Here is a 27,290-nt window from a genome sequence, read left to right on the forward strand (position 1 = left end):
TTCTTTAAAGATGGGCACTATATATGCCTTTTTCCAATCATCCAGGACCTCCCCTGATCGCCACGAGTTTTCAAAGATAATGGCCAATGGCCCTGCAATCACATCAGCCAATTCCCTCAGCATCCTGAGATGCATTAGATCTGGACCCAGGGACTTGTGCATGTCCAGCGTTTCTAAATAGTCCTTAAGCTGTTCTTTCATCACTGAGGGCTGCTCACCTCCTCCCCATACTGTGCTGCCCTGGACAGCAGTGTGGGAGCTAACTTTGTCTGTGAAGACCAAGGCAAAAAAAGCATTGAGTACTTCAGCTTTTTCCACATCATCTGTCACTAGGTTGCTCCCGCATTCAGTAAGGGGCCCACACTTTCCCTGACCTTTTTCTTGTTGCTAACCTACCTGTAGAAACCCTTCTTGTTACCCTTCTCATCCGTTGGTAGCTGCAACTCCAGTTGTGTTTTGGCCTTCCTGATTACACCCCTGCATGCTCAAGCAATATCTTTATACTCCTCCCTAGCCTTCTGAATAATTTTCCACTTCTTGTAAGCTTACTTTTTGTGTTTAAGCTCACCGAAGATTTCACTGTTAAGCCAAGCTGGTCGCCTGCCATATTTGCTATTCTTTCTGCACATGGGATGGTTTATTCCTGTGCCCTTAATAAGGCTTCTTTAAAATATAGCCCAATTTCCTGGACACCTTTCCCCCTTATCTTAGCTTCCCGGGGGATCCTGCCCATCAGTTCCCTAAGAGAATCAAAGTCTGCTTTTCTGAAGTCCAGGGTCCATATTTTGCTACTCTCCTTTCTTCCTTTTGTGAGGATCCTGAACTCAACTATCTCATAGTTACTGCTGCCCAGGTTGCCACCCACTTCTACTTCCCCTACCAATTCTTCCCTGTTTGTAAGCAGCAGGTCAAGAGGAGAACGGCTCCTGGTTGGTTCATCCAGTAATTGCACCAGGAGGTTGTCCCCAACACTCTCCAAAAACTGCCTGGATTGTCTGTGCACTCTGTATTGCTCTCCCAGCCGATGTCAGGGTGACTGAAGTCCCCCAGGAAAACCAGGGCCTGTGATCTGGAAACTTCTGTTCGTTGTCCAAATAAAGCCTCATCTACCTCATGCTCCTGGTCTGGTAGTCTATAGCACACACCCACCACGACATCACCCTTGTTGCTCTCACTTCTAAAATTAACCCAAAGACTCTCAACAGGCTTTTTTCCAGTTTCATACTGGAGCTCTGAGCAGTCATACCACTCTCTTACATACAGTACAACTCCTCCACCTTTCCTCCCCTGCCTGTCCTTCCTGAACAGTTTATACCCATCCATGACAGTGCTCCAGTCATGTGAACTGCCCCACCAAGTCTCTGTTATTCCAATCACATCATAGTTCTTTGACTGTGCCAGAACTTCCACTTCTTCCTGCTTGTTTCCCAGGCTTCTTGCGTTTGTTTACGTGCACCTAAGATAACTAGCTGATTGCCCTGCTTTCCCAGTATGAATCAGGAGGCCCCCCCGTTGCATCCTCCTCCTTGTGTTTCCTCCCGGTATCCTACTTCCCAGCTTACCTCAGGGCTTCAGTGTGATGAAGTGGGACTGTTCTTAATGTTTCCTCTGAATACTGTAGGGGTGCCTCAGTTTCCCCTATGCATTTCTTAAGTCTTTAGGTGGTGAAATAAGGGGGTGTAATTGTTGCAGAGCAAAGGGCCAGTGTATATGAATGGCTGACACTCTGTCTCCTGGCAATTGATGGCCTGGGCCCTTCCCCCCTGCAAGGTGAGAGCTAAAGGGTTGGAGAACAAAGGAATCAGGTGACCTCCTGGCCCGGGGAAGGGACAAAGCCCAGAGTAGGAGGGGCTGGAGGGTGAGTCAGTTTGGGCTGGCTGGGGATGGGGAGTGAAGTGCAGATGTCGCTGTCTGGCTCACTGCCCCCCAGAATGGACCCAGCTGAGGGGTCCTGTTCTCTGTACCTACAAGCTCTGTTTTAGACCATATTCCTGTCATCTAATAAACCTCTCTTTTACTGGCTGGCTAAGAGTCATGTCTGACTGTGAAGTTGGGGTGCAGGACCCTCTGGCTTCCCCAGGACTCCGCCTGGGCGGACTGGCTGTGGGAAGCACACGGAGGGGCAGAGGAGGCTGAATGTTCCGAGGTCAGACCCAGGAAGGTGGAAGCCGTGTGAGCTTTTTGCCCTGCAGACAGGCTGCTCCCAGAGAGGAGACTTCACCACAGTCCTGCCTGGCTTCGTAGGGAGCAGTTCCAGAGCATCGCCCGGGGACTCTGTGACAACTGTTACTGTCCCCCGGTGAACCTAGTTTAAAGCCCTCCTCACTAGGTTAACAACCCTGTCTGTGAAGTGCCTCTTCCCTCTCTTCGTTAGGTGGATTCCACCTCTTCCTAGCAATCCTTCTTCCCAGAACAACATGCCATGGTCGAGGAATCCAAAGCCCTCTCTCCGACACACCTGCGTAACCATTCGTTTACCTCCACAATTCGACGGTTCCTACCTAGGCCTTTTCCTTCAACAGGGAGGATGGATGAAAACATGACTTACACCTCAAACTCCTTTATCCTTCTTCCCAAAGCCACGTAGTCTGCAGTGACCTGCTCAAAGTCATTCTTGGCAGTATCATTGGTGCCCATGTGGAGAAATAGGAAGGGCTAGTGGTCCGAGGGCTTGATCAGTCTCGGCAGACGCTCCGTCACATCCTGAATTCTAGCTCCAGGCAAGCAGCACACTTCTTGAATCTCTCTGTCTGGTCAGCAGATGGATGACTCCGTCCCCCTTAGGAGAGAGTCCCTGACCACCACTACCCATCTCCTCCTCTTGGGAGTCGTGGTCATGCAACCCCCATCCCTTGGACAATGCATCTTATGCCTTCTGGTTGATGGGGTCTCCTTCTGATCCCTAGATTGCTCTTCCAAATCATTCTCCACAGTAGAACCTGTGCAGAGAGCCTGAAAACGGTTTCTTACCTCTGTCTGCATAGGGGGTACATGGGTTCTCATTCTTCTTCTTGAGGTCACATGGTGCCAGTTTTCTTCCCCATTCTCCACTGCCCTCTCTGATACTTCGGCATGTTGTGCCTCCAGAACAAAACGCTGACTTCTGTCTAGAAAGTCTTCCTTTTCTCTGATGCAACGCAAGGTTGATACTTGCATCTCTAGTCCTTTAACCTGCTCTTCCAATATGGAGACCAGTTTGCACTTTGTACAGACAAAGTTGCTTCTGTCCTCTGGGAGAAAGACAAACATGGCACATCCTGTGTAAGTCACAACAGCTGATCGCTCACCATCCATGTCTTCCTTCTAAAAGTGTCCTCAGATGTTGTTCCTTTTTCTATTTTTTGTCTCTATTTCTTTTTAAGAACTTGGAAACCTCCCAGCCCTTCTGTTGGGGGTGTGTGTGTGCGTGTGTGTGTGTGAGAGAGAGAGAGAGAGAATGCCCCTGAAAGCTACAAAGGGAAGATGCTAGGAAGAATAGTTCCCAAAATCTTCATAGCCTTAAAACTGTGCCCTATGAAATGACTGAATGCATGCTCCTCACCTATAGAATGATTGCAAGGAATTGAGTTGTCAGATAGATATTGTTCAGCGAGAGCTGTTTGAACTTCTTTTACTAATGTCTCTCTACGGTCTGTATGTGTTTTGGGGCGAGAGGGCAAGGAGAAGCACTAACTACAGAATAGTGAAATCTAAGGAGAAAACTAATTAGCTTTGAGGTTGTAGGCTAAAAGTAAGCAATAATTTGGTTTTGGTATTGAAATATTCATCTGGCTAAATCTGGGTTGCATTGCCTGGGTAAAAATCTCTGATTGGGGTTTCGGCATCACTAAATATGCACCTGCCTCCTTGGGTGGCTCTTTTAGGATTTATAAGTGTTAACTTTCTGCTGTATTAATCTGATGGTTTGACTAAATTCCAATGTAATATCCTTGTTAACTCATTGATTTACTGATCTGACCTGAACTTTATCACAGCATTGTTTAACCCTTAGCTGAGTGGTGTCCACAGTCATTTAGCCTTAGTGATAGGTGCTCTTGGATTTATTTGTTCATGTTAAGAAAACATGTAACTGGGATATCGAGTCATTTCTTTCAATAAGTAACAGGAGCTGGAACTTGTATTTGTATATTTCCCTTTAATTCACTCTCCATTTTCTTCATTTCATACTCTTCTAAGTTAAGGAATGTGCAGCAACAAAAACGGACACAAACCTGTTGCTGCCCCATTCTGTGCCCATCCAGCAGGAGTATAGAAGAAACATCTCCTGGAGAAAGGATTGTAACACTGGACTGTAAATACAGACTCGTGTTCCAAAGATTTGCTGTCTTTCTCAAATCGTGGCATAAGGATGACACCTACAGCTGCTTGTAATCATGACTGGCAGGAAGGAGACACCTATGTGCATTGCCTTGGGAGGCAGGGGGATCTGGGAGACCCTGGACACTGGGGGATATTTACCCAGAGCTCAGGAACAATCTACTCAGGGGCGATGCAGTAGAAAAGAGCTGGGCACTGCTTTCCCCGTTATTTCTTCTCATCCCCTTTTGGTCTCCCTCCCCCTGCCCTCTGGCACGGAGACTTGGTCACGTCCCTGCTCCCAGGGGAAGCTCACTCTCCCATAGCTGGATCGGCCCCTGCGAGTGCTAATGGGAGCGAGAGCCTGGGTGTGGGTCAGTCCCTGGAGCGGCTCTGGGACACACCGAGGCAGGAGGAGGAGCAGAGATGGGGCTAGTTCCCACCTCAGAAAGTCCCTGGCGTGGTGAGTGGGGCAGCTGCAGCCCGGGTTGGGCTCGAAGGAGCCAGGAAGGGGCCCGGGGAGTGGGGGGCTGGTAGGAAGGAGGGCAGGAAAAGAGCCGTGGGGCAGATCCCGGAGGCGGGGCTCTGTACGGTACGAGACACTGCTGGTGCTGCCGCCTCCGGTGTGAGCTGGGAACCCGGGCTGAGCTCCAGGCTGCGGCTGCGGCCCCAGTGGGGCTGGTCCAGGGACAGACTTTCACTCAAGCACTTTCTGTGCCCATCTGGGGTGGGGACTTTCTCCAGCTGGACCCAGTCCCAGGCTCTGCCGCCCCTGGCCAGGAGCTGCAGGCACCGGGGGCCAGAGAGACCCCAGGGCCAGCGCTGGGCGGGCAGGACAGAGACTCCACACAAAGGCTCCGGGAGCAGCCGGTCTCAGAGCCCCTTTGGATCTGTTCCCGGGCGGGGAACGTGCCTGGGCGGGGCCTGGACAGTGATGGAGCCACTGCCCGCACGCGGCCTCAGGTGTCATGTGAGAAACTGCCCTCTGTAGGAATGTGGTACTGAGGGTGCACTGAGCATCCTCACATGAACTGAGCATGCTCAGTAATATCTGCTGAAGCCACTTCCCTTCACCCTGCCCTGACTTGGAATCAGATTCTGCAGACTGCTATTTACAGGGGTTCAAAGGGGGTAAATCAGAGGAGGGGGGTAGCCAGAATCTGAGGAGGGGCGGAAATTGACTGGTCGGGGGGGGGTCAAGCAGCTGGAGGCAGGGTTAGGAGAGGGGCTGAGGGGTAAAATCAGGGATCGGAGAGAAAGGAGCTGCCAGAAGGCAACAGGATAAAACGCCAGTACAGGCAGGGGCAGAGGGGGTAAGAGCTACCTTGGTGGACTGAGACCCCAGTGTTTGCAAAAATAGGGTCGGGGCAGAGGGGCTTCTTTATTTCCCCTCCCACAGCCAGCACCTCTCAGGGTGGGCTTCCCAGGGCTGGGTTCTTAAAGGCACAGGCATCCCAATGGCTCATCACTGCAGCTCCTCTCTGTCTGATCTGATGTTACCTACTGAGATGCTGTAGGAGACTTGATTCAGTGAAATACTTTACAGAAACACAGAACCCCTTGTCAGCGTGTCTGACTGCATAAAGTCTCATAGCAGTTCACAAATTTGTCTTATCTGCTGCTGGGATTCCCTGAAATACTCTTATCACTTCATCATTTAGCTTTGTTATTGTGCAGATGCATGTCATTCTGCTATTTCATTTCTATTTTACCAAGTACTCATTGTTATAGAGTGTGGGGCAGTCAGGGCCCTGCACCCCCCACTTCCTGCAGTTCACCATGACTCTCAGCCAGACAGTAACACAGAAGGTTTATTAGATGACAGGAACACAGTCCAAAGCAGAGCTTGTAGGTACAGGAAACAGGACCCCTCCATCAGGTCTATCTTGGGGGGTGGGGAGCCCAGATCCCGGGGCATGGGCTTCTCTCCATTTCCCCAGTCAGCTCCAAAACCGAAACCCCTTCCTGCTGCCTCACCCAGCCACCCCCCAGCTCTTCCACCAGCCTTTGTCCAGTTTCCCAGGCAGAAGGGGTCACCTGGCCCCAACCCCCTCCTGGGCTCAGATTATATGCTCACATATCATCCCTCAAGTGAAGTCACACCCTGATATCTCACCACCATCTAATATTAATACAGACAGTAATCTAGTGAAATTCCCATGTAACATCACCAGGCCAACACTCCCCACTCCCTGCTCCGTCACATCTCTTCCCCCATTTGAGACTGAACTGAGCGGGGTTACTCTAACCAGTGACCTGGGGAAGTTCAGGCCCCCCCTCTCTGGGACAATGCATCAGCTATCCTGTTGGCACTCCCCTTCACATGGACCACATCCATATCATAATCCTGCAGGAGCAGGTTCCACCTCTGGAGCTTGGCGTTGGCTCCTTTCATCTGGTGTAGCCAGGTCAGGGGGGAGTGGTCGGTGTACACGGTGAAGTGTCACCCAAATAGATATGGCTGGAGTTTCTTAAGGGCCCGCACCATGGCCAGGTATTCCTTCTCTATAGCCATGTAGTTTTGCTCCCAAGGTAACGACTTCTTGCTCAAGTACACGTTGGGATGTCTCTCCCCCTTTTCATCCACCTGCATTAACACTGCCCCCCAGCCCTGTGTCTGAGGCATTGGTGAACACCATAAAGGGCTTGTCAAAGTCTGGGTTTACCAGAACTGGGCCACTGACCTGAGCCTCCTTCAATGCACAGAGAGCCTCCTGGCACTGCTCAGTCCAGACCACCTTGTCTGGCTTCTCCTTCCTGCATAGCCCAGTGATGGGGGTGGCTATTGAGCTAAAGTGTGGCACAAATCTTCGATAATACCCCGCCATCCCAATAAAGGCTTGGACCTGCTTTTTGGTTTGGGGAGTGGTCAATCTCTGATCGCCTCCACTTTGGCTGGTTCTGGCTTTAGGCAGCCGCTCCTCACCCGGTGGCCCAGGTAAGATACTTTGGCCATCCCCACCTGGCACGTCTCAGCTTTTATGGTCAGCTCCGCCTTCTGGAGTCAGTCCAGCACTTGTCTAACTTGGGACACATGGTCCTCCCAGGTCTGGCTAAAGACACAGATGTCATCAATGTATGCCACGGCAAAACTCTCCATCCCCCTCAGTGCTGATCCACCAGGTGCTGGAAGGTGACCAGTACCCCCTTGAGGCTGAAAGGCAGGGTCAGGAACTCATAGAGCCCCAGAGGGGTGCTAAAGGCCATTTTCAGCCGGGCATCTGCATCCAGCGGCACTTGCCAGTAGCCCTTTGTAAGGTCCATGGTGGTAAGGTACCGGGCTCCTCCCAGCTTGTCAAGGAGCTCATCGGCCTGGACATGGGGTAGGCGTCGGACACGGTGATGGCATTAAGTTTCTGATAGTCCACACAGAACTGGATCAACCCATTCTTTTTGGGGACCAGCACCACAGGTGAGGCCCAAGGGCTGGCAGATGGCTGGATCACCCCCAAAGCCAGCATGTCCCTGACCTCTCTTCCCAGGTCCTGAGTAGTTTTCCCTGTGACTCGGAAGGGGGAGCATCTTATAGGCGGGTGCGACCCTGTCTGCACCCGGTGCACAGTCAGATTAGTGCGTCCAGGCTGGTTGGAAAACAGCTGTCGGTACAAATGCAGCACCCCTCTGATCTCAGCTTGCTGGGCGGGGTTAGCTGATCCGAGAGGGGAATTGTTTCAAGGGAGCAGCCAGCCCCTGTCTCAGGGAATAGATCTACTAAGGGGTCATCTCCATGCTCCTCCCAATGTCCACACACAGCTAACACCACAGTCTCCCTTTCATAATATGGCTTCATCATAACAACATGGTACACCCGGTGGCAGCGTGCCCGGTTAGACAGCTCCACCACATAGTTTACCTCATTTAGTTGCTTGACAAAGGCCTTCCCAGGTAGTTTGTAGTTTGTTTCTTCTCATGGGGATCAGAACCATCACCTGGCCTTTGGTGGCGTAGGCGCGGTCCCATGCCATGAGATCATACCAGACCTTCTGCTTCCTCTGGGCTTCCTTGGCCAAGCCCATGAGCTCAGCAAGTCTTTCTCGGAAGCTCAGGACATACTCCACCACTGATTCTCCATCGGGAGTGACCTTCCCCTCCCATTCATCTCTCATCAGGTCCAGGGGCCCCCTTACCCTTCTTCCATATAACAGTGCAAAAGGCAAAAACCTGGTAGACATCTAGGGCACTTCCCTGTACGCAAACAGCAGGTGAGGTAAGAACTTGTCCCAGTCCTGCGGGTGCTGGTTCATAAAGGTTTTCAGTATCATCTTTAGCGTCCCATTGAACCTCTCCACCAGCCCATTGGATTGGGGGTGTTACGCTGAGGCCCAGATGTGCCGGATGTCACATTTCTCCCACAAGCACCGGAGCAGGGCTGACATGAAGTTGGATCCTTGGTCTGTCAAGATTTCGTTGGAGGACCCCATTTGGCTGAAAATGGTCAGCAGCACATCTGCCACTGTGTCTGCTTTGATAGAAGACAAGGCCACTGCCTCAAGATAGCAAAATCTACCACCACCAGAATGTATTTCTTCCCCGACCGGGTCGTCTTGCTGAGAGGCCCCACGATGTCCATGGCCACCTTCTGGAAAGGTTCCTCTATGATGGGCAAGGGTCTCAAAGCCGCTTTCCCCTTGTCCCGGGCCTTCCCCACCGTCTGACAGGGGTCACAGGATCGGCAATACTGCCAGACGGTGGTAAACACCCGGGCCAGTAAAAGTTCTGTAGCAACCTCTGCCGGGTGCGCCGGATTCCCTGGTGCCCTGCGAGGGGGATGTCATGGGCCAGGTACAGTAGTTTGCGGTGATACTTCTGGGGGACCACCAGCTGCCTCCGGATCCCCCATGCATCTTTAGAAACACAGGCCTGTACAGAAAGCTGCAAGCAGGGACTTTCTTTCCAGACCAGAGGGTGACCAGAGGGTGAAAATGCCAGTAGTGATCCTGGGAGACCCAGCCTAACCCTTGCTCGTGTGGCTCATGAAGCCGGCCACCGGCCACTTTCACAGCAGCAAGCAGAGCTTGAACAACAGGCTAAGTGGGTGGAGAATGACTGGTGAATGTGCCTGTGGCCATTTGAAAGGTCACTCATGGTGTCTCCTCAGGAGGTTAGATCTCAGTGAGGACAATATCCCCATAGTCATAACTGTCTGCTGTATGCTTCATATCTGTGAAGTAAAGGGGAAGAAGTTTTCTTAAGGGTGGAGCATGGAAGTTGAACAGCTGCCAGCTGATTTTGAGCAGCCAGGTACCAGGGCTGTAAGAGGGGCTCAGCAGGGAGCTATTTGGATCAGGTAGGCGTTGAAGGAGCATTTTAACAGTGAGCCCCGGTAATGTGTGTTGCTGGCACTGTTTTTTTGTACCATGGTATGAACCTTGTAATGACTGTTGTGTGTGCACTGCTCTGACAATGCACATGCACCTATTGCTACTGTCTCTGAATGTTAGCAACAGTCACCGTATGTTGGAGGACAGTAAAGATTCATTCACTTTCCGTAAGTAGATTTTTATTCCACATCCATGCAAACGTAACTATGTAATGCTGAGGTAGACTTCAGTCCTATAGAGAAAAGTAGCTATAAAGGGGAAGGAAAAGGAAATTCACAAGCACATACACCAATGAGGCTCTCACAGCTGAGTGTATTATGTGTAATCACCTGCGGGGTGGAGTGCCTGGTGTGACTCATTAGTGCCTGGGGCAGCCCTCACTGAAAATGCCAAGTTCAGGGCAGGCTGCAAAAGGGAGAGCAGATACTCTCAGAACTGGTGGTCAACACTGAAGTTAAACTCTTCAATCAGTCACAAACTGTGCTTCTGATCCCCCCACACTGGTTATCAAGAAGCTAAAAAAAGAAACCACGCTGCCCCGTTTATTGCATTCCAGTCAGTACCTAGCTCCAGTACAGTGAGAAGTTATTTTAAAACTCTGCTCACATATACACAATGACCTTCTGACCCCAAAGGGTCAGCCATGTTACCAGGTCAGTATTAGGTTGTATCTTACCCAAAATACCAAGCTGCCAGCCAATCCTTTAGCACCTAAAACTAAAGGTTTATAAGGAAAAAAGAAAGAACAAGAAGAGAGTTGTTGAATGATAAAACAGTCAGATACATACAGAGATTTCAAAGTCCATATATCAGGTTCTCAGCAGTGTTGTTGAGTTTGCTGGCTTGAAAGTCCCTCTGAAACACATCCACAACTTGGATGAGTCATTCAGTCCTTTGTTCAGATCTTTGTTTGTAGAAAAGAGGAAGAAGCAGGAATGAAGACAAAATAGAGATGATGCAGCTGCCCTTTATATTCCTTTTGCCATGTGGCCTGTACTTCCTGTCCCAAACACAAGCGTCACAGCACAAGGCATGGAAAAGGCTTACAGTTATGTCCATAAGCAGACCATGTGCCTTGCTGACTCGTAAGGTGTTAGTCCCTGGCTTTTTCAATGGGTTCATTGTACAGCTGATGACCGTTGATGGGCCATCAAACAGGCTAGGCAGTGCTGATGCCAATCTGTCTGGGGGTGTCACTCATATGCACAGCACAAGTTCAAAATACAGCTATAACCTACATATCTATAACTCACAATACAAAGGTGATACAAACATGAACAAGATCATCATATTTGGCAAATCATAACGTTTTCACAAATACCTCACGTGGAATATCTGGTCAGATTCCTTGCAATTTTATAGTATTGGTGGTAACAGTATCCTAAAGTTGGCTCTCCTAACAGCTGTGTGAGAGGAGGCCAGCTTCACACATGAGCAAGATGGCATTTGAGTCGTTGATTGTGCAGCACCCAGAAGAATCAAGGGCCCCAATCCCAGAGGGAGGCTGAAGGAATTCTTGAGCACGTGCTGAGTAGCACCAGGGATGGATATTTTTAAAGAGAACAAAGTGGAAAAAACCCTCAACAACAGGAGCTCCTGTGGAGCTGCCATGACCACCCCATGTGTCATCAGCAGAGCGGGAACTTTAGATCCACCACATAGGACATATCTGACAAATGACTGAATTTAATAAGCATTGCAGGGAGGGGCTAGCCAGTGTTCCTGCAACATCAGTGTGTTTCAGGCAGATTTGCCACCGCCAGGGCCCTGGGCTGGGACCCAGTGGAGCAGGGAGGGCTTGGGTCCCCCTACCCTTTGAGTAGGCAGTCCACCAAACCTCCCTTATTGATTCTGGCCATTGGGCCTCACTTCCCTGCAGCTGAGGGGAGCCCTATTTATTCTGGCCATTGGGCCGCACTTCCCTGCAGCCCAGGGGAGCCCTATTGACTTTGTCCATTGGGCCATGCAGCCCCAAGGCTAAGGGCAGTCATATAGACTTAAGTGCAGGGCTACCACACCCTTTGCCCCAACCCCCAGGGTGATGGGGCGTACTTGCTCTGCGACATGCAAGAATACTGTGTGTACCTCAGTTTCCCCTATGTGTTGCACAGGTATCTAGGTGGTGGAATATGGGTGTGTGATCTTTGCAGAGGCCCCTGGAGGGCAGGTGTGAGTGCTATGTAGCTGCCTGAGCCCCCTGGATACTCTGTATTCTGGCAACTGATAGCTGGAGCCCGTCATGCCCAAGGAGCCAGCCGAAGGAGCTGGAGAACAAAGAGAGAGTTGGAGGCCAGGTGACCAGTTTGGCTGGAAAAGAGACACAGGATGGAGGAGGGGCAACAGGGCACGACTGAGGGTGGACTGCTAGAAGCTGGTCTTTCTCTTGGCTTGGGATTCAGATGGAAGAGCCCAGGACTCTGGATCCCCCACAAGATGGTCTTTGCTGTAACATCCTGCTTTCTGTGCTTACATGATCCGTTCTACGCTGTGTTCCAGATGACTAAAAAACCCTTCTGTTTTATAATGCTGGCTAAGAGTCACTGGTGACTGCGAAGGTGGGGTGCGTGGTCCCTTTGGGGGCAAGTAATCCTCCCACCAGGTGTCCTATTCAGGTAGACTCATTGCAGGGAGCTCATGGCATGAATCAGGGGTGCTGGACACTCTGAGGTCAGACCCAAGGAGACACAGAAGCTGAGGAGGCTTTCTCTAAAGAGTGTGCCCTGACGGATGTCACACTACACAAGGGTCCTGTCTGAACTTCATTCAGAGTGGTTCCAGAGCACCAAGCCAGTGCAGCCCATGACGCTCCCAGCCCCAAAGGGCCAGTCACATACCACAGGTCAATGGATACTCTTGATCTCACACCAACGACAAAGCTGCAGCCGATTTCTCTTCTAGGAAACTAACTCAGGATTTATTAGCTAAGAAAAAGAAATGAGACTCCGAGGTTAAAACAGGTAAAATACAGGTGAGACCAAGCTTGTAAGTCCAAAATGATAGCAGAGCTGTAGTTATCTGCCAGTGTCCAAAAGTCTCCAGTGATACACAAAACAACTCTGGGGAATCTCTGTCTTGCATCTGGAATGCTTCCCTGTAAGTAGCCTAACAGCTCAGAGAGATGGGATCATTCCCAGGGTTCATTCTTATTCATTGATCCCCAGAAAGCAATCTGGCAAGTGCTCTCATCACAGCATGGCCTCTTCCTTTGTTGACTAACAGACTCAGGACATGTCTGCACTACAATCGTAAGTCGAACTAGGTGGCTAACGTCCACACTACCCTCCTTCTGTCGGTGGTGCACGTCCTCACCAGGAGCACTTCCAGGGGGGAGATCCACACTCAGGGTCCAGTCATCTGCTGTGCTCCCATGGGGAACTGAGAGCCCGGGGGGAGGGAGGGGGCTCAGGGCTCCCAGCTGGGAGTTTGAGTGGCAGCCAAAATTGGGAGCCTGGGTGTCAGCCTGGCTTGGAGCAGAGACCTGGCAGCAGCCTGGCTGGGGAGCCGGGCCTTCTTAACAATTTCATGGCGCCAGCGGATGTAAGCCAAGAGCCGATGTAAGTAACACAGTGTCTACACTGATACTGCGTCACCCTAACTACATAAACCCTGTGTTTCTCATGGAGGTGAATTTATTATGTCAGTGTCGTAGGGCCTTTACATTGGCAGGAGCAAGGCTGTAGTGCGTACACTGACATAGGTCTACATAAGCTGCCTTATGATGACATAACTGTGTAGTGTGGACCAGGGCTAAGTTTGTAGATTTCCCAGTGTCAAACACAATGACCCATGCTTTGACGTCAGCGTGCTTCTTCATTTACCGCTCCAAGGCTCCAATCCCGATGCAAGAATAGTACCATTATGCATTCATTTGAGCATTCCAAGCAATCTTTCATTAGTTGAAATGAAGTTTACACATCAAGTACATTCTCATCCTAATACAAACACATGCTTTTGGTCTAGGGTTAACTAGGTATAGGGGCATGGATAATGTAAGGTTATAGCAATCAACAGGTTTATGGATAAGCAAGAACAATAACATTACATTTCTTCTGAAATATACCAACACAGAAGTGAATTGGCCTGATCACAGTACGATACCTTTTGACACTCCGTTGATTTCTCTTCACATGTGAGTGAATTAGGCTGCTGCCTTGGTCTGAGCTGGCAACCTGATAGCGTCACAGCTCCTTTCTAGACTTCAAGTGTATTAGCCTCTGAGAGCTGAGGACACTGCATCAAGTGACATTCTGGGAGGTGGACAGGCAGAAAGTGAAGAAGATAAACTTAGAAGGTAACACAGCTGGGGTGATGCTGCAGGAGGGAATCCCTGCGAATCACGCATCCCCTTCAGGTGCCACAGAGGCTGAAACCACACTTTCCCCCACCCTGCTTCTGCTCTTTGTTATATTTAAATGTATTTTAAATGAGGAAAAGGGTACAAAGCATCTTGAGCACACCCAAATCCAATGTGTGAACAACTGGGAATGAGATGATCTGTTCCAGAGGGTGAACTCCGTGGCTTTAACAGTCACTTTGCAGTGGGAGGAAGAGTATAAATGTGATGCTCCAGATTGGCTTTGACTAGGAGATGGAGGCTGGGTCAGGTCATAAGGAAATGAGCTCGATAACCCTAGACATGGTCTATGTCATTACTGTAAGAATAGTTGGGCTTTTACATCAGGATAGCTAATGAAAGCTACCTAACTCCATGGAAAATCCTACTGGGGATGAAGCCTGGGTAGATTTTATGTTGATATAGCTAGACCCGTATCTCCCACACCTTGAGCTGACTGACATTCTGGCAGGAGGGACACACATTCCCCTGAGTCATAGGACTATGGAGTTTTACAGAAAGGCCCACGAGATTCACCCCAAAGAAGGGCAAGCTGTAAAAAACAAAAATGGGAAACCACATGGGGTGCTGAGGGACCATGGTGAAGCAAATGGTGCAGGCAGCCTTAAAGGTCTTGATGTCGGAATTAGGAAAAAGTATTAAAGGGGAAAAAATCATTTGTGAGTCCTGGATATGGTTTTTATGGTTTATCATTTCCCTTGTGGACTTTCTGATGCCTAGCAAGTTGTGAGCTCTCAGTAAAGCATTTCCCGCACTCGCTGCATTCATAGGGTCTCTCCCCACTGTGGATTCTCTGATGTCTAAGGGCTGAGTGCCAAGTGAAGGTTTTCCCACACTCGCTGCATTCATAGGGTCTCTCCCCGGTGTGGATTCTCCCATGATTCAGAAGGTGTGAGCGTTGAGAGAAGGTTTTCCCGCACTCAGTGCACTGATGGTGTTTCCCTCTTGTGTGGATGCGCTGATGTTTAGTGAGGGTTGAGTGCTCAGCGAAGCTTTTCCCACACTCAGAGCATTCATGGCAGCGCCCGCCTGCGTGGATTCTCTGATGTGTAATAAGGTGTGAACTCTCAGTGAACCTTTTCCCGCACTGACCACATTCATAGGGCCGCTCCCCGGTGTGGATTCTTTGATGTTTAGTAAGGCTAGAGTGATCAGTGAACCTTTTCCCGCACTCACGGCATTCATAGGGTCTCTCTCCCGTGTGGATTCTCTGATGTTTAGTAAGGTATGAGCTCTGACTGAACCGTTTCCCACACTCACAGCATTCATAGGGCTTCTCTCCTGTGTGGATCCTCTGATGTGTGATAAGGTGTGAGCTCTCAGTAAAGCTTTTCCTACACTCACAGCATTCATAGGGCCTTTCCCCTGCATGGATTTTCTGGTGTCTAATATGAGCTGAGCGCTGAGCAAAGGTTTCCCCACACTCATTGCATTCATAGGGTCTCTCCCCTGTGTGGATACTCTGATGTGTAGTAAGGGCTGAGCGCCAAGTAAAGGTTTTCCCACACTCACTGCATTCATAGGGTCTCTCCCCTGTGTGGATTCTTTGATGTGTAATAAGGTCTGAGCTCCGAGTATAGCTTTTCCCACACTCGCTGCATTCATAGGGTCTCTCCCCAGTGTGGATCCTCTGATGTTTAGTAAGGGCTGAGCGCTGAGCGAAGGTTTTCCCACACACAGAGCATACGTAGGGCCGCTCCCCTGTGTGGATTCTCTGATGTGTAATAAGGTCTGAGTTCCGAGTGAAGCTTTTCCTGCACTCACAGCATTTGTAGGGTCTCTCCTGAGTGTGGATTCTCTCATGTCTAATGAGGTGAGAACTCTGAGTGAAGGTTTTCCCGCACTCACTGCATTCATAGGGTCTCTCTCCCGTATGGATTCTCTTATGATTACTAAGGCCTGAGCGTCCTCGGAAGTTTTTCCCACACTCAGTGCATGTGTTTTTTCCCTCTTCTGTGAGGTTTGTGTGCTGTCCTGTGGTTCCCCTGAGGTCTTTGTGAGTTGCCTGACAAGTAATGGATTTACACTCTTTCTCCCCTGGCTGGCTCTCTGGCCTGTGCTGACTCTCATACAGTTTTCCTTCCTCAAGAAGTCTGGACACATTCCCTTTGGATCTCTGCAATAACATCCTGTGTGATTCCACTTGCTCAGCATCCATCTGCTGAAGATTCTGACCCTCCTTCTCACTCACGATCTCATCACCTGCTGGGATAGACAGAGAAACCACAAACAGGAATGGAAAATGGGAGAGATGTGCTGGAGAGATGGGGAAGAATCAGGAACTGAATTACCTAAACTTTTTTCCCCATAAGGGAGAGAAAAGGGGAGAAATTTTGTTTCCACATCCTATTCAAACACTCAGGATGACAGCAGGTCAGGGAAGAAGCTAGGTGTCAGTCAGGATAGGTAGGAAGTCATGAGCAATATCTGCCCTGAGGGTATGACACATGCTGGGGAAAATCCTGAATTCAGAGAGTTCACAAGGTCTTTGTAGGGAATCCAGCTCTTTCCTTCAGGCACTGACAGTTTTTGAGTTGGTTTAATGATGCCTCACCTGTGCAGGCACCTCTCAGGATCCCTTGTTCCTCTGAGTCCTGGATTTCTGAGACCCACGGCTCTTCCCCTTTCTCCAGCTGGGAGATCACATCAGGTTTGGAAACTGGAAACCCTGCTCAGGGGAAGAAAACAAGGGACATCAGTTGAATACATGGGACGCTTGTCAGAAAAAAGTGTTCTATTATTTTAACCCCAGCCAGTAACCAGAGCCAGCTTCTAAGTTGCTCAAAGGTGCTGGACACTCTGCTTTTGGTGGATTTAACCATCCCCATTGCTCCTGTGAACACACAGAGCCAGACACTCATCATCAAAGAGGCTCCTAAAACACAGAGATTCCAAGTCCCAGACAGTGAAGATTCCAGACAGTAGGGAAGTCCCTCTAGAAATGCTTCTTTCTGACAGAGAGAAGACCAGAGACTAGGAGATCTGGAAGAGGTGAGTATTGGCTGGTGGGGTTCAGCACAGTAAGGAAGAAGAGGGAACACAGAGGTCCCATAATGCAGTAAGTCAGCAGTATTATATGTCAGGAAAGCCCATTTTGAGGAAATAGGGACTCTAGTAAGTCAGGAGAAATGGAAGGGAGTATATGAATATCCCCCAGTGTGTGGATAACTCCAGTGAATTAAATACTATAATTTAGGTGCAACAGACTCTGATTCCTCTGGGAAAGGAGAATGTGAAAAAGAAGAATCAGGCCATGTGACTTCAGGAGGGACTGACTCAAAGATCCCAGGAACCTGCAGGGAAAACAGATTGTGGTTGCCACAGAAAGAGAGTGGGTGAAGTGAGACCCTTTCAGTCCCCAGAAGTTTCTCTACCAACCGATGACATCACTAGAAAGCACATGTTTGTGGCAGGGATGGAGCATATTGTCAGTGCAAGGAACGTAAGATTTCAGCAAAGGTGGCTGGGCCACAGGGCATAGGGAAAAGATATGAGGGCGGGGGAGGCGGGGAAGTCACTGAGCCACAGAGAGAGAAGAAGAGTGAAAATAATAACATTTGAAAGAAGTATGCCAAATAAAGTGAAACTGGACTATCATAAGGAGAGAGTGCAGACTCCATATCGGGGTGGCCAATCTTACTGACCCTCTGAGTTGCATATGACAGCCTTCAGCATCTCAAGAACTGGGGCGCACCTGCTGGGGGTCAGGGCTTCAGCCTTGCTCTTGCTGAATCCCTGAGCCCCAGCAGGCGTGCCCCATGGGGCTGGAGCCCCCCTCCCTGCTGGGCAGAAGCCAGAGGTGAAGCATGGGGGCTCCCCAGTTTTTTACAAGAGTTTGCGGGCCCTGCTTGGTTACATGGTGCCACCAGGCCCCCTCCCTACATGGCCACTACTGGAGCTGGCAAGCTGGGAGTTGTGGCCATGGGGAGAGGCAGCAGCAAACAGCTGGGAGCTGCAGGGAGAGCTGCTGCTTTTGCTGCTGCTTCTCCGCACAGAGCTAAAGCCGTGGCCCCTCCCTGCGGCTCCCAGCTGTTTGCTGCTCCCTCTCCACACTGAGCTAACACCTGGGAGCCGCAGGGAGGAGCCGCTGAGGGTAAGGGGGAAGCATACTTGGGGGTGTGTGATTCAAGCTGTTGGTGGGGGGCAAATATTTAAATTGTGACACCCCCCCCCCCCCAGTCTCAGCAGATACCAGTTGTCTCTGGCAGAATCCAGATTCTGGGTTTATGGTGTGGGATTCCCTGATGGAAATGGGAGTTTGAGGGGGGAGAAGGAGATCCCCCCCTGCTGAACGAACAAGATGTGAGTACTAATCTTGGGGTGAGTGAGTTTGTTTGTCTGTCTGTTTGTGTTTTTCTTTCTCTTTCAGGTTATTTCAGTTACTGGGTCAGTTGGGATTGTGTGTCCCAGGACTGTTTGAGCCTTTGTTCCCTAAATCATCCTTGATCATCCTTGATCAGCCTCAATCAGCCTTGTGATCACCCTCCTGCTGTGTGATTAACAAAGGTGTAAACTGACCTAGGAGAGAAGACCTTAAAAGCCAGAGGCTAAGTGATGAAGGGGAGCTAGTGAAGAGGGGACTGCGAACAGGGGAGTTTGAGAAGGATTTTGTGGGAGGGAGATGTAATATAATCACAAGGGTTTCCCACTCACAGAAAGCCAGGTTGGGGTGTTACCCAGGGTTATCAGAACCCCCAATAGGGGTGATTTAACTATTTCACTCCAGGCGGTATAAGGAATAAGTCAACAGGAACTCAGCAATTCTGTCTGATCAAGGAGTAATGTAAGTAAGCATGTTTTCATCTAACACCACAGTTTATTAGATTTAAGCACAGACAGACATAAGCAATAGATTTAAAACATCCCAGATATTTACCTATATTCTGATATGGTATGGCTAATCAATGACAGGTCAGTACTGGCCAAACGCCTCCCTGCTGGGGAGTAAAGATATCAGGAAAATGTCTCTCCCAGCATAGCTCCCAAGGACTGCTCCCAAATACACTCTATTATCTAAACTTTTTATAACTAACTTCTACAAAACATATAGGTCATAATGACCCCTACTAAATCATCCCTTTTCCTAACTTTCAATAAACTTTTACTAGCAGAGGCATCTAGACTCAAGCCTGTCCATCCACATAGTTTCTTTCACTCTCCATTATTTATGTTTTCTTCCCTTCCTCCCATACTGATTAGCAAACTGCCAGTAGTTATGATCTTGCTTCTGAAAGCCTGTCTCCAAATTAACCCTTAACTATGCGGTGTTCCATTTCATTAATTCATAGTGGCTGAGTGCATATAATATGGTTGCAATTAGCTTAATCACATTCTGGGGGTATAGACACCCCAGAAATCTAGGGCAACAGGGGGACCATCCAGTGTGAAAGGTACCTGCTGGTGGAATCTCTCAGGAAGCAGGTGGGAGAGCTACAGGAGGAGGTGGGTAGGCTGAGGAGCATACGTGCCCACAAGGAATTGCTTGAGAGTATTCATATGGAGACATTCAAGGCTGAGGAAGCTATCCAGCTACAGAGAACTGCTGTCACACCATCAGGGGAGGATCGCATGGCTCTGTCACAGGGAGGACACTGGCTGCTGGTTACTTCTGGCAGCAGTCAGTGCTCCACCCCTACTCCCAACCCACCCACCATGGTGTTGGAAAACCGATATGCTGCCCTGGCATTGAGTGATGAGGAATCACCCCCCAAAAGGTGGTGGAGGAGAAGCCATGTTTCCCCAAGGCTGGGAGGATCGCAGTCACCACTCCCAGGAGGAAACATAGGGTAGTGGTGGTTGGAGACCTGAGGGGGACAGAGGCCATCTGTCAGCCTGACATGGCATCCCCAGGAGGTATGCTGCCTGCCAGGGGCCCATATCCAAGACGTTATGGAGGGATTGTCGAGGATCATCCAGCCCTCTGACTACAACCCCATGCTACTTATCCATGTGGGCACTAATGATACTGCAAGGTAAGACCCTCAGCAGATCAGAAGTGACTATAGGGCTCTGGGAGTACAGGTGAAAGAGTTGGGCATGCACATGGTGTTCTCTTCGACCCTTCCAGGCAAGGGCAGGGGCCCAGGCAGAGACAGCTGCATCCTGGAGGTAAATGCCTGGCTGTGAGGATGGTGTCGCCAGGAGGGTTTCAGCTTCCTTGCCCATGGGATGCTGTTCCAGGAAGAAGGACTGCTAAGCAGAGATGGGGTCCACCTATCGAAGAAGGGGAAGAGCATATTTGCTAACCCAGTGAGAAGGGCTTTAAACTAGGTATGAAGGCGGCAGGTGACCAAAGCCCACAGGTAAGTCAAAAACATGGAGACCTGGGAGAAGTTTCGAAATCTGTGGAGAGAATGGGCTGTTATAGCAGAAATAAGGGAGAGACAAGACAGAACTGGGCGGGGGGGGGGGGAATCAAATCAATATCTTAGATGTCTGTATACTAATGCGAGAAGTATGGGGAATAAGCAGGAAGAACCCAAAATGCTGGTAAATAAACACAACTATGACATAGTTTGCATCACAGATTGCTGAGATAATACACGTGGAATATTAGCGTAGAAGGGTACAGCTTGCTCAGGAAGGACAGGCAGGGGGAAAGGGAAGAGGTGTTGCCTTATATATTAAGACTGTCTACACTTGAACTGAGGTTGAGATGGAAATAGGAGACAGACTTGTTGAAAGTCTCTGGGTACGGCTAAAAGGAGTAAAAACAAGGGTGATGTCATGGCAGGGGTCTACTACAGACCACCTAACTGGGAAGAAGAGATGGATGAAGTTTTTTTAAACAACTAACAAAATCATCCAAAGCACAGGACTTGGTGATAATGGGGGACTTCAACTCCCCAGACATCTGTTGGGAAAACAACACAGCAGGGCACAGATTACTCAACAAGTTCTTGGAATGTATTGGAGACAATTTTTTATTTCAGAAGGTGGAGAAAGCTACTAGGGGAGAAGCTGGTCTAGATTTGATTTTGACAAATAAGGAGGAACTGGTTGAGAATTTGGAAGTGGAAGGCAGCTTGGGTGAATGTGATCATGAAATGGTAGTGTTCATGATTCTAAGGAATGGTAGGAAGGAGAACAGCAAAATAAAGACAATGGATTTCAAGAAGGCAGACTTTAGCAAACTCAGATAGCTGGTAGGTAAGATCCCATGGGAAGCAAGTCTATGGGGAAAAACAATTGAAGACAGTTGGCAGTTTTTCAAAGAGACATTATTAAGAGCACAAGAGCAAACTATCCCACTGTGTAGGAGAGATAGGAAATGTGGCAAGAGACCACCCTGGCTTAACGAAAAGATCTTCAATGATCTAAAAATAAGAGTCCTACAAAAAGTGGAGACTAGGTCAAATTACAAAGGTTGAATAAAAACATATAACACAAGTTTGTAGGGACACAATTAGAAAGACCAAGGCACAAAACGAGATCAAACTAGCTAGAGACATAAATGGTAATAAGAAAACATTCTACAAATACATTAGAAGCAAGAGGAAGACCAAGGACAGGGTAGGCCCGTTACTCAATGGAGGGTGGGGGGGGGCGGCGATAACAACAGAAAATGTGGAAACGGCAAAGGTACTAATGACTTCTAAAAATGACTTCTTTTTTCAGTTTTCACCAAGAAGGCTGGTGGTGATTGGACGTCTAACATAGTGAATGCCAGTGAAAATGAGGTAGGATCAGAGGCTAAATTTGGCAAAGAACAAGTTAAAAATTACTTAGACAAGTTAGATGTCTCCAAGTCACCAGGGCCTGATTAAATGCATCCTAGAACACTCAAGTTGCTGACTGAGGAGATATCTGAGCCATTAGCGATTATCTCTGAAAAGTCATGGAAGGTGGGAGAGATTCCAGAAGACTGGAAAAGGGCAAATATAGTGCCAATCTATAAAAAGTGAAATAAGGACAACCCAGAGAATTACAGCTTAACTTCTATACCCGGAAAGATAATGGAGCAAATAATTAAGCAATCAATTTGCAAACATCTAGAAGATGACAAGGTGATAAGTAACAGTTGGCATGGATTTGTCAAGAACAAATTGTGTCAAACCAACCTGATAGTTAGCTTTCTTTCACAGGGTAACAAGCCTTGTGGTTGGTGGGAAGAGGTAGATGTGGTATATTTTGAATTTAGTAAAGCTTTTGATACTGTCTCACCTGACCTTCTCATAAACAAACTAGGGAAATGCAACCTAGATGGAGCTACTATAAGCTGGGTGCAAAACTGGTTGGAAAACCATTCCCAGAGAATGGTTATTGGTGATTCACAGTCATGCTAGAAAGGCATAATGAGTGGGGTCCCACAGGGATCGATTCTGGGTCCGGTTCTGTTCAATATCTTCATCAATGATTTCAATAATGGCATAGAGAGTACGCTTATAAAGTTTGTGGACAATACCAAGCTGGGAGGGGTTGCCAGTGCTTTGGAGGATAGGATTAAAATTCAAAATGATCCAGACAAACTGGAGAAATGATCTGAAGTAAATAGGATGAAATTCAATACAGACAAATGCAAAGTACTCCATTTAGGAAGGAACAATCAGTTGCACACTTACAAAATGGGAAATGACTGCCTAGGAAGGAGTACTGCGGAAAGGGATCTGGGGGTCATAGTGGATCACAAGCTAAATATGAGTTGAAAGTGTAACACTGTTACAAAAAACCTGAACATCATTCTGGGATGTATTAGCAGGAGTATTGTAAGCAAGATACGAGAAATAATTCTTCCTCTCTATGCCGCACTGATTAATCCTTGATTGGAGTATTGTGTCCAGTTCTGGGTGCCATATTTCAGGAAAGATGTGGCCAAATTGGAGATAGTCCAGAGAAGAGCAATAAAAATTATTAAAGGTCTAGAAAACATGAGCTATGACGGAAGATTGAAAAAATTGGGTTTGTTTAGTCTTGAGAAGAGAAGACTGAGAGGGGCCAGGATAACAGTTTTCAAGTACATAAAAGGTTGTTACAAGGAGGAGGGAGAAGAATTGTTCTTCTTAACTTCTGAGGATAGGACAAGAAGAAATGGGCTTAAATTGCAGCAAGGGAGGTTTAGGTTGGACATTTGGAAAAACTTCCTAACTGTCAGGGTGGTTAAGCACTGGAATAAATCACCGAGGGAGGTTGTAGAATCTCCATCATTGGGAATTTTAAGACCTGTCAGGGATGGTCTAGATAATACTTAGTCCTGCCACGAGTGTAGGGGACTGGACTAGATGACCTCTTGAGGTCCCTTCCAGTTCAATGATTCCATAATGCTATGGAACCATAGGGGAGATTTTGGGACTATGTCACACTGACCCCCTCCACACATTTCCCAGGTGTTCCTTGGCCCAATTTCTCCACCCAACCCCCCCCATGACAAAGTTGGAGCTGCTCTGTAATGCTGATGAATTCTGTATATTGACCTGGATATTGGGATATTTAATGTGTGAATAATTTGATTAGTTTAATGGGGGTGGGGGAGGCCTGTAAGAAAACGAGCAGAAAGGGAAGGTGAATGGCTCATGATGAGTCACACCTTGGTGGTCCCTTGCTAAGAAACAATGCCCAAACTATTTGCTTTGAATATTCTACCTCCTTTCTCCAGCCAACTTACAGAACTGGATTTCATGAGCTGCGCCAGGCCTGGGACCCAAAAAATCAAAAGGCCTGGAGCAGTTGAAACAGGGACTCCCTCTATAAAGGAGGCTGGCTGCTCAGATAATTATTTGGAGAAGTGAGACAGAAACTCAGGGACCCTGCTGGAGTGTCTGAAGAAGCGAGACCTGCCTATCTGATGACTGGGGATGACAGGCTTTTAGGTAAGACAGGCATGTGTGAAAACAGTTAGTTTAAAATCCTTTTTGCTCTTATGCTTTTTTCCTATGCAAAATAAACATGACTGTGGTTTGAAGAAACTTGTTTTGTCACTGTGCACCCCTGATCCCAGACTCTCAAAGGTGTTTGCACTCAACCTGACTTGCTGGGTAAGCACAGCTGATATGCCGGTTATTGTCACCCAGGGCTCTGTCTGGGAGCAGGAGTATTCCAGAATTCCACTCCAGGAGCGGGAAATGCAAGAGGCCTGACAGCTTCGTGGGGGTGGGCACTTTGTCACCTGGAAGGGAACAGAGGTGTAGCTATGATACCCGGTCCCTTTCTTCTCACCAATCTCAGCCCTCCCCACCTCCTGTGACCCAAGGAGTACCCATTCCTTGTGTTCTTTCCTTCCCCACAGTTGTCAGTTGGCTGGTGGGTGGGCGTGTTCTTTCTTTGTCCTGTTTAGCTTTGCACAGAGAATTGGTTCAGCAAACCTCGATAGTACTACCCAGTGTTGTTAAGTGCTAAAGGCTAAAATGTCATTGCCTTAGTAATGGTGTTCAGGGTGCCCCCTGCTTCTGTCCTTAAAATTTTAATGTAATTAGTAAATAGTGCAGCATGTTAATTCAGCAAACCTCAATGTTACTTATAAAAAAGACAGACACAAGCACGGTTCAGTGACAAAGGCACTCAGCCAGGTTTATTGACCGCCAGGCACATTCCTAGTGCCCTGGCACCACGGTTACGCAATGTGGCTAATCATACAGTATTTCATCAGCTGCAAATCTGAATAGGAATCCAAGGAGCCTGTCCTGCTGTGTGCCATGGAAAGAAACAATTCCAGATTACTTTTGGCATTCATGGAGCAGCTGCACACGGTGGACCTTTGCTACTGCGCTCGGGAAACAAGCACTGAGTGGTGGGATCATACTGTTATACAGGTCTAGGATGAGGAGCAGTGGCTGAAAAACTTTTGGATGCACAAAGCCAACTTCCTGGAACTGTTAGCAGAGCTCACCTCTGCCCTGTGCTGCAAGGACACCAACATGAGAGCTGTTCTCTCGGTGGAGAAGCACGTGGCAATTGCTATGTGGAAGTTGGCTCCAGACTACTACAGGTTGGTCATGAATCAGTTTGGAGTCGGGAAGTTGACCGTGGGGGTCATGTTTACACAAGTGTGCAAGGCCATTCATCACATCCTGCTATGAAGGACTGTGACTCTGGGAAATGTGCATGAAATAGTGGATGGCTTTGCAGGAATGGGATTCCTTAACTGTTCTGGGGTGGCAGATGGCACGCATATCCCAATTTTGGCCCCAGACCATCTTGCAATGGAGCACATCAATAGAAAGGGCTACTTCTGTGTGGTATTGTAGGGTGCTTGTGGATCACGGCGGTTGTTTCACCGATATCAAAGCAGGGTGGTCAGGGGAGGTGCATGACACCTGCATCTTCAAGAACACTAGCTTCTATAGCAAGCTGCAAGCAGGGCCTTTCTTTCCAGACCAGAAGATCCCAATGTGGGATGTTGAAATGCCCATAGTGCTCATGGGAGATCCAGCCTACACCTTACTTCCATGGCTCATGAAGCCTTACAGTGGAAACGTTGACAGCAGCAAGGAACGCTTCAGCAACTGGCTGAGCAGATGCAGAATGACTGTTGAATGTATGTTTGGCAGTTTAAAGGCTCGCTGGCGCTGCCTTTATGGCAGGTTAGATCTCAGTGAGGAAAATATTCCCATGGTCATAGCAGCCTGCTGTACTTTTCATAATATTTATGAAACTAAAGGGGAAAAGTTTTCCTGGGGTGGAGTGTGGAGTCAGATCTCCTGGCACCAGATTTTGAGCCACCAGATACTGGGGCTATTAGAGGGACATAATAGGGGGGCTATTCGAATCAGGGAGGCTTTGAAGCAACATTTTGACAGTGAGCCACAGTAATGTGTTTTTCTGCAATGCATTCAGCCAGGCTTTGTTTACTTGCTGCCTGGAATGACCCTTGAGATGATTGTTTCCTGAGTGTGATCTGTAGTCTGCATATGTGCCCTTTCCCACTGTGTATGAATTCCTGCAGCAACCACCACATGTAGAAAGAAAATGAGTCTTTATTTTTCTCCTATGAGTACATTTATATTAAAGAGCAATAACCAATACACAGAATTCAATGTCTTGCGAGGCACAGAACACTGAGGAGCAGCCTCTCAATGGAGGCGCTCATAGCTGTGTGTGAGTCCAGCTGTAGTTAAGGAACCTGTCTGAAGGCTGGAGTGCAAGGGGTACTGCAACAAGGCAGGGCACATGCAAGGAATGTGAGGGTGGAGTTTGGGGAGGGTCTGGCACACAGTTAGCTCAGTTAGGGACTTCAGCATCTCTGTTTGGTCCTCCATCAGTTTATCATCCACTCCTGGCCCTCTGAAATATGCTCCTGGCCCTGCTTCCTCTCCTGGCTATGTATTTTCAATTTTTCATTAATTGACTCTCGCCATGCCCTGTGATCATGATCTGTGGTGTCAGAGACATTTGGAGCACCTCTCTAAACATGTCCTCCTTCCTCCGCCTGGGTGGCCTCCTTACCTGATGCAAGCGCTTGGCTGGTGTGTAAGGGGTTCCCCTCAAGGCCACATCTACAGAAAAACAAGAAGCAATCAATAGAGGCAGTACTGTGAGTGCACTCACAGCATTGAATCATAATAATTAAGTACACCTCTTTCTCACTCTCCCTTGGCAAGCACTAAGAGTGACCTAAACATGGTGAGTTTGGCCCATGGGGTGGTGGGGAGATCCAAGGTGGGGCAAAATGTCTAGGTTGGAAGGGAATCACTGCAAGCAACTAGGGACACTATTGTAAATTCTGCCGGTTTTCTACAAGCGGGGATCATTGAAGCTGATCCCTCATTCCCAATAGTAAACAAGGATGCAAGGGTGCATCTCCTGCTTACCTGTGGCTTCAGACCAGGTCCCTCTGCTGCTTGCCTGTGTGCTGATTTGATCCTTGCACAAGTGATTGCCGATTGTTGTGGGAAAATTTCCTATAGCAGGGCAAGAAACAAAGCTGCTCTGCCAAGGAACCTTCAGCAGAGAATTGGTGAGTACCTCCAGGAAAGTTTCCTAGCTATCCCTCTGGAGGATTCCTGTGAAATCTTGGCGTGCATTAACACACTTTCCCACTGGGCCTCCTGTGACACACTGTACCTCAAAGTAGCACCCTGTAACCCCCCTATTCATCATTCATATATGGCTGTGATATATCAAACGAAGCATGCCATTTAAGAAAGCATATGAAAGGTCATGATCTGCTGAAGCTCATTGTTTGTCGAAATATGTATATCGTTAGTGTGCATGAAGTTATGAGATCCTGTTCTATGGTTATTAATGAAATATATTGTGGGTTTGGGAGTCGCCCACTGCTAGTTGTCCAGTGACAACAAAGGAGGTAACCACACCCAGGCGGGCATTGAATGACCACAGGGAAGCCATATACAAGGGATTTAAAATTATGTAAGAGAGTTGCACAA

At 48.5% G+C, this 27,290-nt stretch overlaps 1 protein-coding gene across 7 annotated transcripts in view; it reads right to left on the reverse strand.

Moving 5' to 3' along the window:
* Positions 1-11,240: 11,240 nt before the first annotated feature.
* Positions 11,241-27,290, reverse strand: part of LOC141978908 (uncharacterized) — a 31,480-nt gene continuing 15,430 nt past the window's right edge. Inside the window, exons 2-4 of one of the 7 annotated variants that reach the window (XM_074941278.1) lie at positions 23,931-24,073; positions 16,526-16,639; positions 11,241-16,173 (exon numbers count right to left, since the gene is read on the reverse strand). In XM_074941278.1, the coding sequence (XP_074797379.1) occupies positions 14,651-16,129 (1,479 nt within the window). In that variant the 5' untranslated portion in view covers positions 16,130-16,173; positions 16,526-16,639; positions 23,931-24,073 and the 3' untranslated portion in view covers positions 11,241-14,650. Of the gene's footprint in view, positions 16,177-16,525; positions 16,640-23,930; positions 24,074-26,349; positions 26,896-27,290 lie in introns of those variants that run through there. The other 6 variants (XM_074941277.1, XM_074941280.1, XM_074941273.1 and 3 more) reach the window with 6 other exon arrangements.

The sequence above is a fragment of the Natator depressus genome, chromosome 28 (assembly GCF_965152275.1).
Source record: "Natator depressus isolate rNatDep1 chromosome 28, rNatDep2.hap1, whole genome shotgun sequence".
In the NCBI taxonomy this organism is placed as follows: Eukaryota; Metazoa; Chordata; order Testudines; family Cheloniidae; genus Natator; species Natator depressus.